We start from the raw sequence: 15,113 nt of genomic DNA on the forward strand, positions 1-15,113 counted from the left end.
TTGAGCAACACAAATATTAATTGGCCCATTGGATAAGCCTGCAAGGTAGACATAGAAGAAGCATCAGGAGAATAAAAGCCAAGAGATATTTTTTTTAGAAAAATATTTCAAGAAAGAAAGAAAGAGTATTAAACTATTCTTTAAGGCAGCTTAAAATTCTAGTAAGGAGTTCCCGTCATGGCTCCGTCAGGTTAACGAACCCAACGAGCATCTATGAGGACTCAGGTTCGATCCCTGGCCTTGCTCAATAGGTTAAGGACCTGGTGTTGCCATGAGCTATGGCGTAGGTTGCAGACATGGCTAGGATCTCTCATGGCTATGGCTGTGGCATAGGCCAGAGGCTGCAGCTCTGATTCGACCCCTAGCCTGGGAACCTCCATGTGCCGCTGGTATAGTCCTAAAAAGATAGATAGATAAATAAATAAATAAAGTAAAATTCTAGTAAGACACGAATTTCCGGAAGCCCTGACATAGATGAGGTTAGAAAATAGAAAGCTGCTCTAGTGAGGGCCAGACTGGAGCGGGCAGAACGGTGCATAAGAGATGGAGAAATACAGGCAACTCTTTTGAGAAAGTTGGCTGTGAAGAGGAGGTGATGTGACAGTTAATTAGCAAGATTTTTTTTTTCCTTTTCATACAAATGGGGATCCTTGAGAATGTTTAGAAATGAATGGAGGACTTCCCTTTCTGGTAAGATGACACAGTTGGCACCGTGACCAATCATTCTACCACAAGAAAGTCACTAAGAAGTACTGAACGACCTCAGTGAAAATCCCCTTTTACTAAAATTCAACCTTATTTTTAAAAGATACTTGCAGTCCAGGAATAGAAATTCTTTTTTTTTTCCCCCTTTTTTGTATTTTTAGGGAAGCACCCAAGGCATATGGAGATTCCCAAGCTAGGGGTCAAATCGGAGCTGCAACTGCCAGCCTACACCACAGCTACAGCAATGCGGGATCCAAGCCAAGTCTGCGACCTACACCACAGCTCACGACAATGCTGGATCCTTAACCCACGGAGCAAGGCCAGGGATCGAACCTGTGTCCTCATGGATGCTAGTAAGGTTCATTTCTGCTGACCCATGACTGGAACTCCTAGAAATTCTTTATTCTGATACAAAGTATCTATAGAATACTTATGGCAAACATCATACGAAATGGTGAAAGAGTGAAAGAATTACCTTTAAGATCAGATATAAGACCAGCATGCTTATTATCATCATTTCTAGTTAACATTTTTTACTGTGGGTCCTAGTTGTGGGGGCGGGGAGCAAAAAATAAAGGAAATGTATGAGCATTAAAGAGAGGAAAGAAAACCATAATTGTTGAAGAGCATATTATCTACATGGGAAACACAGAAGTCAAGAAATTGTTAAAATTTGAGTATTTAACATGTTGCTGCACACAAATTCATGTATAAAAATCAACTAAATTTCTAGCTAGAGTCCAACTACATGGACTCTAGAAATTCAGGAACAGAGATGAGAAAGGTTCCTGGCCATTTGCTCACAAAGTCAGCCCAGCTGATACCCATGTCCTGCCTTCATATAATGTAATTTTATTAGCTTATGGGGTATCAGAACTTTTAATCACTAGCTAATTCTCCTCTTTAATAAAGATTAAGAACCTTCCCCCAGGAGTTCCTGTGTGGGGCAGTGGTTAATGAATCCGACTAGGAACCATGAGGTTGTGGGTTTGATCCCTGGCCTTGCTTAGTGGGTTAAGGATCCATTGCTGCCGTGAGCTGTGGTGTAGGTCGCAGATGCGGCTTGGATCCCGCGTTGCTGTGGCTCTGGCTTAGGTGGGCAGCTACGGGTCTGATTAGACCCCTAGCCTGAAAACCTCCATATGCCACGGGAAGCAGCCCTAGAAAAGGCAAAAAGACAAAAAAATAAAAAAATTAAAAATAAATAAAAAGAACCCTCCCCCAGAGAATATGCACAGGTATATATCTCTGTGATGTAAGATATAGAAGAATGGGTGAATATTCAAGAGTCAGTTTAAAAATTTCTCCCCTTTTATAACACTGATAATGCTTAGCTGGGTCAAAATCTGAGCCAGGGACTATGGTAGACCCCAGGTTATCAATTTTCCATAGGACACCATGAATTCAGGATCCTGGGAAGAGGGGTGCAGACTAGTGGATCCCTACATATACATACAAATGCCTGATACAGGCAACAATGGTATAATTTACTGATACAAAAGAAGCAGATTTTTTAGGTGAAAAATATGAATAGGTAAGAAGACCAGAATATTTCCAACAAGCCACTGAAAAGATGTTCGGTATTATTTATCATAAAAATGTGTATTAAAAAATTACTTTCTCACTCAAAATGTAATTGGAAAAAATGTGTACAGTTTCTATCAAATTTAAAAATGCAAAAATCCTAAGACTAGTTTATCTCACTCTTTGAAATCTATTCTATGAGAATGCAAGATAAATGTGCAATAACATTTCTTGCAATAATGCTTATAATAATAAATAATCACATTCAACCTAAATGTCCACATTAATAGATACAGTTAAATAAATTATAGTCTCACACACACACACACGTGCATGCGCATAGGATGCAGCTTTTAAAAAGAATAAAGCAATCATACATGTACAAACTTGAAAATGGGTCCACCGCATATTTTTAAAGTAAAAAGGGAGCTGTAAAGCAGGATGTATAGTTTGATTCCTTTAAAAATATGTGTGTGTGTGTGTGTGTGTGTGTGTGTGTGGTGTGTCAGGGCAAGGCAAGGCATCTGCTTGAGTGTGTACAAAGTGTTCAAGGCGTTTGTGTATTACAAGCCCCCCCCCCAAAAAAAAAAGGTTGGAAAGAATGTACACCAATTTTCTTAACATTGACTCTCTTAAGAGAGGAATTTAACTTATTTTTACTTCCACATTCTTTAAATTTTCTTTAAGCTTTTGTCACCACCGTAATGCTTTCTGTCCCCTATAGGATTTCAGAGAAATAGGTAAACTCTTTTTATGTATTTATCTTATAAAAATAATTCTTCCAAAAGAAGCTGTGACTTCAGGGGCAGAATGGGGATATTTCCAAATCTCTTTTAGATGACTACAGTTGGCCTACAAAGACAACTTTGTACCAAGAGAAATGGAACATTCCTGTCAGCCTGCCCTGCACACACACCCGTGGACTGAACCTTTCAGCGTAATGGCAAAGGCAAGAGTGATCCTCTAATTCTTTCCACTTCTGTGGTCCTCCCTGTCTCAACCAATTTTTCTCTCTTCCCTTTCTGTCATCTCTCTCTCAGCAATAACTGCCACCAATTTGGTCTCTGTTGCAAGATCCCGGAGAGAGGTGGGTCTGTATGGATGCAGAGGTTTGCAGGTAAGTGAAAGGTGGTGGCCGAGCTTCCAGTGCATTCAGGGTGCTGGTTGCCCAGGTGTGGTCAGCAGGCAGGAACTGAGGCAGGCTCTTCAGCACGTTTTCAAGGCTCAGGTCCGAGATCGGAATGAAGAGGTTCTGCCTGTGAGAGCTGTGGAGCATCCTGGACAGACACAAGCTCCTTGTCTTCACAGTTTCACAGGCAGGAGAACCCAGTGGGCTGCGGTCAGCCAGCCAGACGTGGGGTCCCGCATGCACCGCAGCCTGGGCAAGGAAGCTGAGCAAACCATTGCACCTCTTACCTCCCTTGATCTCCCATATGAAACCGCAGGAATAAGAGTGTCCAGGTCATGGAATGATTAAGGTTAGATGAGAAATGTAACCAATAAATTCTGATGACTCTGTAATTATTTATAATTATTATAAGACTCTGACTTGGCTACGTCAGTGTAGATTTCTTTCAGATGAATTTATGTTTCAGGCATGTTTTTTCAGCCTTCCCAAAGCAACACATGAGTCATGAAATCATTTTATTTTATTTTTTTATTTTTTTTTATTTTTTATTTTTTGTCTTTTTTTTGCTATTTCTTGGGCCGCTCCCACGGCATATGGAGGTTCCCAGGCTAGGGGTTGAATCGGAGCTGCAGCCACCAGCCTACACCAGAGCCACAGCAACGCTGGATCCGAGCCGCGTCTGCAACCTACACCACAGCTCACGGCAACGCCAGATCGTTAACCCACTGAGCAAGGGCAGGGACCGAACCCGCAACCTCATGGTTCCTAGTCGGATTCGTTAACCACTGCGCCACAATGGGAACTCCATGAAGTCATTTTAGTAGGTAGTTGTCAGCCTTGAAAAAAAAAAATAATGGAATAGAATAATAATATTTTTTAAAAAACTGAAGAAGATTTCCTGTTGTGGCTCAGCTGGTTAAGAACTCAACTAGTATCCATGAAGATTCAGGTTCAATCCCTGGCCTCCCTCAGTGGGTTAGGGATCTGTGATTCAAGGTGTGGTGTAGGTCACAGATTTGGCTTGGATCCTGCATTGCTGTGGCTGTGTGGCTATGGTGGAGTCTGGCAACTTTGGCTCCGATTCCATCCCTAGCCTGGGAACTTCCATATGCCATGGGTGTGGGCCTAAAAAAAATGGATACACGGAAGACACTGCATATAAAAATCAAATGTAAAATGCATTGCTGACTGTGGCCTGAGGTCAAGTGAGTTTGAACAATGCTTCAAAGCCAAACAAATGTGACCAGTGAAAGACCTCCCCCCCACTGTCCTCTCTGTTCTCCATTCTGCCTCTTTCAGGTAAAGTGAGCAGAAGCTGAAGAGCTTGGAAACCAGCTGTAATGAGGGCTGTTTTTGATAATGCGTGAGCATGCTGGGCTGATGTGAAGAGCCAGAGGCAGTGGTTAGAGAGAAAATTCATTTAAAAATCTCTGTGTGCTACTACTTCCCAAGAATATGGAGCGGGGGATAGAGGTTTGTTAGAACTAGCCAGGCTAAGGATTTAATGTGTGTTTTTGTCTGAAACTTTTCCTGTTAATTCAAGTACCCAGAATTCTGACGGAAGGCCTTTAAGGTTCCTTTAATTCTATAAACCTGTCACTTAAAATTCCTACTTTTAGTAGGTAATGCTTGAGGAGAAAAACCTCATAATGTTTAGTCTTCCTAAGTGAGTGAAGAAAAGTGAAATCATTTTGAATTTTCTTTTTTCTAAAACAGTATATACTATGTCAATGTTTATGGATTTTTTTGTGTGTGTCCATTTCTACTGTCTCCTCATGAACTTTTTTTCCCCACTCTGTGCAGGTTATATTAGCCAAATACAATGAAAGCAAAACATAACAATAATTAAAAACACATGGGAGAAAACCAGGCTTGGAAGTAGAATTAGGTTGCTTGGACTGGCATTCTTAGGGGATTTATGCCCAAGGAACTGAGTTATCATTAACTTGTAGGAATTACATTTTTTTTCTGGATACCACTTAATATGGAGAAACCACTTATAAATAAGCATGATAATGTAATTGCATACATTGCTGTTGGTTTAAGTTATCTTATTTGGTATGTCCTCTTGTAAGGCTATGAGCCATTCATTACAATTACCTTTAGTCCCAACAGAATTAGCCACCCAATATTAATCAGAGAGGAAGATTATTTAGACATTATGACTCAACATATATAATGCAACAGTTTTCCTCTCAGCATGATGATTTCAATAGAAATATGTCTGGAGTGCTAATTACAGAAATTGTAGAAACTCTATAGAGCGCTCTGTTGAAATCAAAGCCATACACTCTGAGTTGTATGTCTATTACTTAATGTGTAACAAATCACAGTTTTGATCATCTTGGATAATGTGTATCTCTTTAGTATCTTTAAAGAAAAATAGAAAAAAATTAAAATGTGTTTGTTTATAGTTAGATATAAGTATATATAAAGACAGCTATATCTGTCAAAATTTGCATAAAGATTTTTTTTTTTTTTACAGTGAAAGGGTAAATTTCTATTATTTCCCTCTGGAAATGGTAACTGTGGGTTTGATGGTTACCACTAGGGGCCCTAGGGGCTGTGGATGTTTGGGGGGGGGGTCGAATAGTTGCATGGACTAACCCTGAAGGTAGATGATGGAGAGGTCTTGTGATCACATCATTAGGCTCTTTCTGTAAGACTCGTAGCCAGTTGCCTCTCAACCACTTGTTCACCTTGAGACTCTGGACAAATTATCTCAATTCCCAAATCTCAGTTTTCTTATACCAAAAAAGTAAAGAATAAGTTTAGAAAATGCATTTTCCATCCTCTCATTAGAGGGAGATCAGCAGACACATTAAAGACCACGGGGATGTGACTAAATCCAAGAGCAAATATGTTTTGCTTAGATTGGGACAGCTGTCTAGTAGGTTGTTAACTTAACCACCTCCCGATGAATCCAGCTTTGAATGTACATCTCCTGGTATAGTCCCTTCTCAGAGAGACTCTGAAATTGGCCATGTGTCTTGCTTTGGCTAGTGAGGCATCAGCAAGTATAGCAGAAGCAGATACTTCATAAGTACTTAGTCGTTGGGGATTAGCTGCTAGGGGTGCTGCCATCACCATGAAAGAGTACCGGGTTCTACTGTTGAAGAGGAGAATCACACCATCCCAGCCAATGGTGCTTGCTAAATACTACCTTGGACAGTTCAGCCTCAGTCTTGCCACCAATCCACTGTACGAGTGACCCCAAACAAGACTGTCAGAAGACCCACTTAACTGAGCCAAGCCCAAGGAGCAGAACTGTGGGCAAATAAACGATCATTTCAAGCCACTACATTTGGAGTTGGTTTGTTACTTGCAATAGATATGATACATTCGGTTATCTGATAGAATAAACCTTTTATGCTGTTGATATTGAAATCAATAAATGAGAACTAGGAGTGACCAATCATGTAAATTAAAAGCACATACCACTTGCAGATAAATGAGTAAAATAGCAAATGCACAAAACATGATCAGAAAATAGACTTAAGAATGGAATAGCAAATGTAAAGATGTCTTTCCGAGTAATTTTTCTGTGCTAGATTACTGCTTTATGCTATATAGACAAAAACAAGAAATATGTATAATACATATCTAAAATTTTATTTGGGTAACTTACTGAAACATGATTTTCCATGAAGCATATGCTGGAAAATCTTGCACAAAGATTCTTCACTTTGGGTGGTGGTCCTACAGGTGCACTGCCCTTGAAGGGCAGTCCCGAGGGTACCCATGTAAGCTGCTTTGCAGTCATCACTTCTGGAGCAAGTGAAGTCCTGCTTATTTAAGGTACTGATGCAGGTCTCATCCTCATGGCACTTTGCTGTCACGTGCTGCCAGCACTTTGCCTGGAATATTCTATAGCGCCTCCTAGAGTCGGAAAAAGGAATTAGCCTCTGAATAGTACTGTTTCACATTTACATGAGTGCTGCCTCATCTAATGAAAGACTGACATAAAACAAAATGCCTTCTAGATGATTCTAAGCATAGCTGAAAGCTCAGTTTCTACATTCAAACATTCCAATAAAGAGTGTGGAAGAAAACGTAGAGAATTATTTTCATTTTGTGATGAAAGACAGAGGCTGAGTTTAGGATTCCCTGGATGAATCTTCCTTCATTACTAATTTTATTTCAGTGGGTGATGATTTGCAGTACGAGCTACTTGGGAGATTTATTAGCCATAATTTTGGAAGCAGAATGTGGTTCTGAGAGTAGCATTTGGCCATCATCTCATACCAAGTGATTTCAGAAAAGGCTCTTGACCTTTCAAGACAGTTTTCACGCAGGATGGGAGGTACTGTACTCTTCTCAACGTTTCTAAGCAGACTAATTAGAATTAACAAAATGCTCTGAGGTTTTCTGGCAACATGAGCCAATTTAAAGCAAAATATGAGTTTATTTGATGGTTGAGATAATAGATAACCACATCTATTCATAAGTTTTCCATGTATTTCATTCTTGCTGTACTAGCTTTGAGTAAAAGTCTGGATAGTGTACAATAATTTCATATTTAAAACTTCACAGTAAGGGAAGATACCTACTCAGTGGAACCAAGGATATTAATCTTCCTTAGTTAGTATCTATCACCTATAATTACTCTTTGCCCTTTCTTGAATAGATCACCATCAAACATGCAGGAAAACACTCTGAGTAGATGTCACTTGAAGTCCTGATCTATTTGCTGTCATGATGCTGCTCTGCTTAAATCCATAAATCACATTGTTTTCAATAATCTCATATTTTAAGTCATCTGAAAGTAATTAGATTTTAAATACAGTGGTAAGAATTAATATATATTAAAATTTATATTTAATAAAATGCTATAAATTTTTTGAGCACACAATTCTGAATCCAGAAGAACAAATGTGTTCCTTTGATGCAATTAAATGTTATATATAAGATGTCACCTAAATATAAGCATTGATGGTATTGTGATCATTTATGAGGTTGATAGGTGCCCTTTATTGTTTTATTTAAAAAAGATATTAATACATATTTAAATGTGTTTTTACAAAGTTTAAGTTGCACGATTTATCTACTCATAAAAGTTTTTCCATTCAAAAAATTAGCTTAGAAAATTTGCAAAAATAATGAGTTGAAGAATATTTAATTAAAAATAAAAATATTATAAAAATACTTTGGTAAACTCATTTCTAATTCATTTGAAAAAATTGAATATGGCAAAAAATTTATATTACAGAAATTGTTTTATGTTTGAAATATTTTGATGTGTAGCTTTTTCACTATCTTTATATTCTGAAATTTCTTTTTTTTTTTTTTTTTTTGCTATTTCTTTGGGCCGCTCCCGCGGCATATGGAGGTTCCCAGGCTAGGGGTCGAATCGGAGCTGTAGCCACTGCCCTACGCCAGAGCCACAGCAACTCGGGATCCGAGCCACGTCTGCAACCTACACCACAGCTCACAGCAACGCTGGATTGTTAACCCACTGAGCAAGGGCAGGGACCGAACCTGCAACCTCATGGTTCCTAGTCGGATTCGTTAACCACTGCGCCAGGACGGGAACTCCCTATTCTGAAATTTCTTATTCTGGTTTATTATTTGAACAATTAAGCATTTAAATGAGTAATTTTTAACCTGAGTTGATTATTTCATTTTTAGTTTCCCTCTAAATTTTTGATTGCGTGTTTAATGATTTGGGGTCTATGTAATTTCTGAACGTAGGATATATTACATCTGTCTTTGTGACCTAAAATATAGTCAAACTTTGTGAATATTCCATGGTACTTAAATATGCATATTGTGGAGTTTTGCTTTTTAAGAGTAGATAAAATAGGAGTTCCTGTCTTGGCTCACCAGTAACAAACCTGACTAGTATCCAGATTAGATCCCTGGCCTTGATCTGTGGGTTAAGGATCTGGTGTTGCCATGAGTTGTGGTGTATATTGCAGACACGGCTCGGATCCTGCATTGCAGTGGCTGTGGTGTAGGCCAGTGGCTATAGCTCCTAGCCTGAGAACTTCCATATGCCTTGGATTCAGCCCTATAAAGACCAAAAAAAAAAAAAGGTAGATAAAATTTCTTCTACGCAAATACCTTTTTCTCCATTACTTTCTTGAGTTCATATGTATGAAAATATAATGTATTATAATTTCCTGTAAACTAAACAGTTATAACGTGCAGAACATAATCTCACCTCCCAGTATACATCTGTATTGGACAAACTCAGTTGAAAAAGGCCTTAAATCATCTTCTTTGCCCTTTTAAAATAAACAGAGGAGTTTCAAAACCTATCTTGAATTGAGGAATCTATGACAGAGAGTGAAGTCGTATTTTAAAATCTAACTGCTCTGCTTTGCCCCATGTGAAGGTGCTTACGCAGCAAAGATAAGTGATGAGGCCTTAACATTCTCACTGAAGAAGTGGTTTTTCACTTGGAGATTTTTTTCCATTTAAATTACATTAACAATAATTTAACATAAATACTGGAAATCTCCCTAAGGCAAAATTTGCTGGAGAAAATGACAGACTCTGTCTTTTCATCTTGACAGCGAATACTGTGTGATCTTTCCATCACCTCTATAAAATGTGCATTGAGACTATTTGCACACAGTGAAAAGAAGTCAAAGACACACAGTCCTTACTCCCTGAACTAATATATGTAAGGGAGAAAGTACATAAGAAGAGACGTGTATCTGTATATTGACACAATATCAAAATTAAGTATAAGATATTCAAAAGTGGAGGGAAAGGAGATGACATTGTTTGAGTGCACTTTATATTCTGACCCTGCACCAAGCCTTTGGAAAGGCAATGAGACCTGGGAACCCTTGCCGAAGAAAATGACCAACTCTGTGATTGGTGCATCTGGGAAGGTGTTGATGCCAAGGTGAGGTTCATGCACGTGTGTGCGCTTCACAATCCATCACAGGCTTCTCAAGGGGCAGATCCCATCCCTTGCCATTGAAATATTTTATTTGATGGAGAAGCTCAGGTATCTCATGCTGTGAGCACTAAGCACAAACATCTTCAAGATAACGAGGTAGCTATCTGGGGACGTGGCATTGGCATCAGGTAAAGCTAGGTACCCATCCATGGAGACATCTGACATTTTTACAGGGATTACTTTAAAAAAAAAAGAGGGTCTCCTGACTGGTCAGAATGTTATTTGGTTTCCCTGTTAGTATAGGTAGATGATTGACAGATATGATAAATCTTTAATATGAGAAAAATAATGTAACCAAATGTTTTTACCATATTTCACAGCTCATAAGAGATATCATTATTTTATTACAACCAAAATCACTCGTTGACAATTAAATTGTTTTAATTTAATGCTTTTTTTGGCCATTGAGCATTGAGCTTAAGATTCCTTCCAAACACATTAATGACTAAATGTGCAAAAAATTTGCATCTTTGATTCCATGAAATACAGTATTTCCCTGAGGAAGGATTTTTGAGCTGTAAATAGTTTGAACCATTTAAATTGCCTTGTAAACATATTTTATCATAATTTTATTATTCATTCAAGAGAAACAATTAGTAAAACTAACTGATTAAGTACTTGCATGATAAGACCTTTAAAACTTTCTTAAGGACAATGGCATTCTCTGTGATAAGTTGAGGCAAAAAAAAAAAAAAAGCCAATGCTCTAGCACTCTGCTGAGATCTGTACCCTTTACTAGAATATGTCTTATAGGGGAGTGGGTCTTTTTTTTAGCAAATGTTTACAAGATCTGGAGCTACTCTGCACGTGAGAATGACTGACAGTAAAGGAGGGAGGATAATTAAAAGGCTGAAGGAAAAGTTTACCAAGAACCCGGCCTTCAGGAGGCTGATGTCCTTGAATCTCGTTTGCCAGTGGTCGAAGCAAGGGAACAAAAATGACAAGTCTTGTCTTGAGCTATCACACTGAGCCACTCCTCCACACGAAGCATGCATCTTGCTCTTTCAATGAATTTGCTATATATGGAACTTATTTCTCTAAATATAATTAAAGGATAGAGTCTCTGACAGAAGCTACAGGGCAAACCCAACCAACCAACCAACCAAAAAAGCCGGTATGAATTATCTCGAGTTAATTATTCCATGAAGAAGCAGAAGCTTAAGCCAAAAAATTATACAGTTCCATGTTGGTTGCTAAATAAAGCTCCTTTAACAAGGTAACATCACTGTTTCAGATCGTTTTGATTCATCAGATTGATTCAGTGTTCTCACACTTTCCTCTCTCGTCTGCCTTGAGTCCAAAGAGCTCACTAGCTGTGGCTTTCTTACCACTCAAAAGATAAATTCCCCTTGAATATGTAAGGAAAGGTGATAATGAAGAGCCTTGTGGGGATAGGAGAAAAGCCAGAGTGTTGGATTCAATTTATGGTGCCCAAGGGGAGTTACCTGCAAAGGAAAAGTCCAGTCTCAACTAGCAGCCAGAGTGGACGTTTTAATAAGTGAGCAGATCATCCACACCTCTGCTCAAAATCCCCCAATACCTCTCCATTTGCTCAAAGTAAATCCTGTCTGCTGTTCCCCTCCCTCTTACTGCCTGAGAATGTGCCACACACATTTCTTCCTCAGTCCTGGCTTATCCATTTACATGGTATCTCTTTTCCCCCCCAAATATTTACTCACAAAAGTTCATTTCCTCACTTCTCCAACTCTGCTAAAATGCTCCCTACCAGGACCACATTGCAGGGCTTTCTGCCCATTCATATTTCCCGTGTGTGTGTGTGTGTGTGTGTGTGTGTGTGTGTGTGTGTGTGTGTCTCTCCAGAGCACTCATTACCTTACAATATTATGTAATATTTATTTAGTATCTATCTATCCCTGCGAGAATACAAGCTCCACAGAGAAGGCGTTTTTGTTTCTTGCACTCTGATGCCTAAAGCAGTAGTAGGTGCCTGGCAATTATTTTTTGAATAAGCAAATATACGACTAACGTCACTGCTCTAAGAATCAAGGCTGAGAGGCTGGGAAGAGGAAAAAGTTTGGACTTGCCCACGCTTGCTGGGGAGGCCCAAACTCTCCTCAAGCTACCTGCTCCTTCCATGGTTCTAGCCTAAGACACAAAAGATTTATTTTGAAGTTCGAAGAATCCACCTGTCAGAATTCTGTGATGTTCAACAGCCTTGATAATCATCACGAGATAGGCAAATAATAAAACTGACATATAAGCCAGGTCTATTGAAGCAATTCATTAGTCTCACTTGAATATGTAATTTCAATCATGCTATTTCATGACTGCCAAATCCTGACATGCTGAATTTTTTTTACTCCAGGAACATGTTCTGCATTTGAATTTCGAAAAGGATATGACACATGTACCAGGGAGTCAAAGCTATGAATTGTCTGGCTCTGTTTACATCATGTTGGATGATGGTGGGAACTAATGTAATGAGATCGAGTGTTGGGACTGGACTGTAACAAATAAGGTGCCAAAATCAGAAAGTCAGGTATGCGTGCTTTTACTCACCTGCATAATTCATCATTTTGGCAGCTGCGAATTACATCGAGGCAGGTCGGGGCTGGAACTCTGTTCAGTGCACATGGCTTGCTGTGAAGAGCTTCTTTGGACTGCTGACAAGGTATATCAGATGGAGCACAGTCACAAAAAGCCAACATCTGGGCAACGTTAAAAGGCATATTTTGATAGAAGAACCGTATGGCTGCTTGGCAGTGTTTCACATCACACAGATTCCCATTTGCTGAGCAAGCTTTCAGGTAAAGGGCCAACTGTGCATTGCAGACTGTGTCCCGCACACATGCCTCTGCCACTTCCAAACAGGACTGGATCCCCCTGATTCCTAAAAGCAACAATATACCCAGGTCGTGGGAAAGTCAGCAAAAAGCTGTACATACAGAAATCTCTAAAACACCCTGAGAAGTCCATGAGCAAACTTCAAAGATGCACCCACGTGCTATTTTTGGCAAATGTTGCTTTTTCATCTTCTTTTTCTTTCTCTCTCTCTCTCTTTTTTTTTTTTTCCAGCATTAATATGAACGTACAGGGACCTGGTTAGTGGGTTATTTGAACCATCCTTCATCTACACTGCATATGGATCATGATCCAGAAGTAATGGGAAGTGTGTAGGGCCAAAACTGAGCTGAATGAAAAAAATCCTCATCTCCACGTTTCCCAAATGTAAACAATAAATCTTCAGGAATGGTATTTGAGCTATCTAGCTGATGGTGAGTTCAATGGCTCAAACCAAATGATTTTTATTCTGTTGCACTTTTTATTTGGGAAGGGCAATCTTGACTAAAGGCTCCATCTAGTTATTCCAACATCTAAAAATGTGCACATTCTGGAAACACAGATATGTGCGAATGCCCCCCTTCCCACAACATACACATATACACAAAACGAGTTGACCTCAAACAGTATAATTTATGTAACCTAAATATCTGTGAAATTTAAAGAAGATCTAGCCTTTTATTTTAAGCATATTCCTCAGCATAATTGAAAATAAATTAATGGATAGGTAAAACAGTTGCTTGGAAACATTAGTGGAAGAAATGCAAATTTTTTTGCATTTTTTTCATATCAAAAATCTGCAGAATTCATCTTGTAATGGCATTCCTTTAAAAAGCCTAGTAACTACATTTTGGAAGTTCCCGAGGTGGCTCAGCAATAATCAGCCCAACTAGCATGCATGAGGATGAGGGTTTGATCCCTTGCCTTGCTCAGTGGATTAAGGATCCAGTGTTGTTGTGAGCTGTGGTGTAGGTCGCAGGTGCAGCACAGATCTGGTTGTTAGTGTGACTGTGGTGTAGGCCAGTGGCTACAGCTCCAATTTGACCCCTAGCCTGGGAACTTCCACAAGCTCCAAATGCTGCCCTAAAAACTAAAAAAAAAAAAAAAAAAAAAGAAAAACAAAAAAAAAGCCTAGTAACTACATTTTAAATTCTGTTGTTCAGAATTTACAATGCAGAACAGAATTACAATTTCTAAACATTACCATGATAGGAAGGAGCGGTCAGATTCCGCTTAAATACACCATCCTCCTTCATGTTATCTAGAAGGAAAACAAAGAGACAATTTTATTAATGAACAGCTTTCTAAATTTACTAAGAGAATGTGGACTACACTTATGAATGAGTAACCAAGCAAAAATACATATAAGCTCAGGTAACGCCTCTTTAACCCTTATACTCAAGGTTAGTGAGGTAGAGGTGAAGGAAAACAAACCTCTGAGATATCACTCGAATCAATTTAAACAGCCCTGCTCTGAGTATTCAGTTACTTGAAAATTTCAACAAATGCTAATGACTAGGCCATGTGCGTGGAGGTAAATAAAGGGTCTGTCTGGGGAGAAAGAACAGAAGGAATATTGTTTGATCCAAAAAAATCTTCCCAGTAAAGTCTTAATGAGATTGAAAAGCGATTTAAAGATGAGTTCCACCTCTGATTATCTTAGCCTCCCAGAGGTTTTATGAATTATAATTATAGAATTGAAGACTCCCGTGATAGAAGTCAACTTGGTGACCATCTAATTCTAAAAATTTTTATTGCAGAAACATTGGTTGAAGGCAAACTATTCTATGAAAGATGGATAAACAACAAGCACAGGGAATTATATTCAACATTTGTTTGTTTTTTAAATCCTGTTGCCCAGTACTTAGGACTTAGCACACTGTGAATGTCTCATAAGTATTTGTCGAATGAATGAATGACTAAATAAAATTTACATTATTCTAAAACCTTTTAGCATTTACCTCTCTCTTCATAATCCCTTTAGACATAATCATAGTATTAAGTTTTTTAATTTTAATGTTCTAGGAGAAACATAGGCAG

General features: G+C 38.8%; 1 protein-coding gene across 1 annotated transcript in view; it reads right to left on the minus strand.

Moving 5' to 3' along the window:
* Positions 1-15,113, minus strand: part of GFRAL (GDNF family receptor alpha like) — a 55,971-nt gene that overhangs the window by 29,058 nt on the left and 11,800 nt on the right. The window contains exons 4-6 of the mRNA XM_047797451.1: positions 14,278-14,334; positions 12,792-13,122; positions 6,987-7,237 (exon numbers count right to left, since the gene is read on the minus strand). Coding sequence (XP_047653407.1) covers positions 6,987-7,237; positions 12,792-13,122; positions 14,278-14,334 — 639 coding nt within the window. The remainder of the gene's footprint in view (positions 1-6,986; positions 7,238-12,791; positions 13,123-14,277; positions 14,335-15,113) is intronic.

The sequence above is a fragment of the Phacochoerus africanus genome, chromosome 9 (genome assembly GCF_016906955.1).
Source record: "Phacochoerus africanus isolate WHEZ1 chromosome 9, ROS_Pafr_v1, whole genome shotgun sequence".
NCBI classification, from domain to species: domain Eukaryota; kingdom Metazoa; phylum Chordata; class Mammalia; order Artiodactyla; family Suidae; genus Phacochoerus; species Phacochoerus africanus.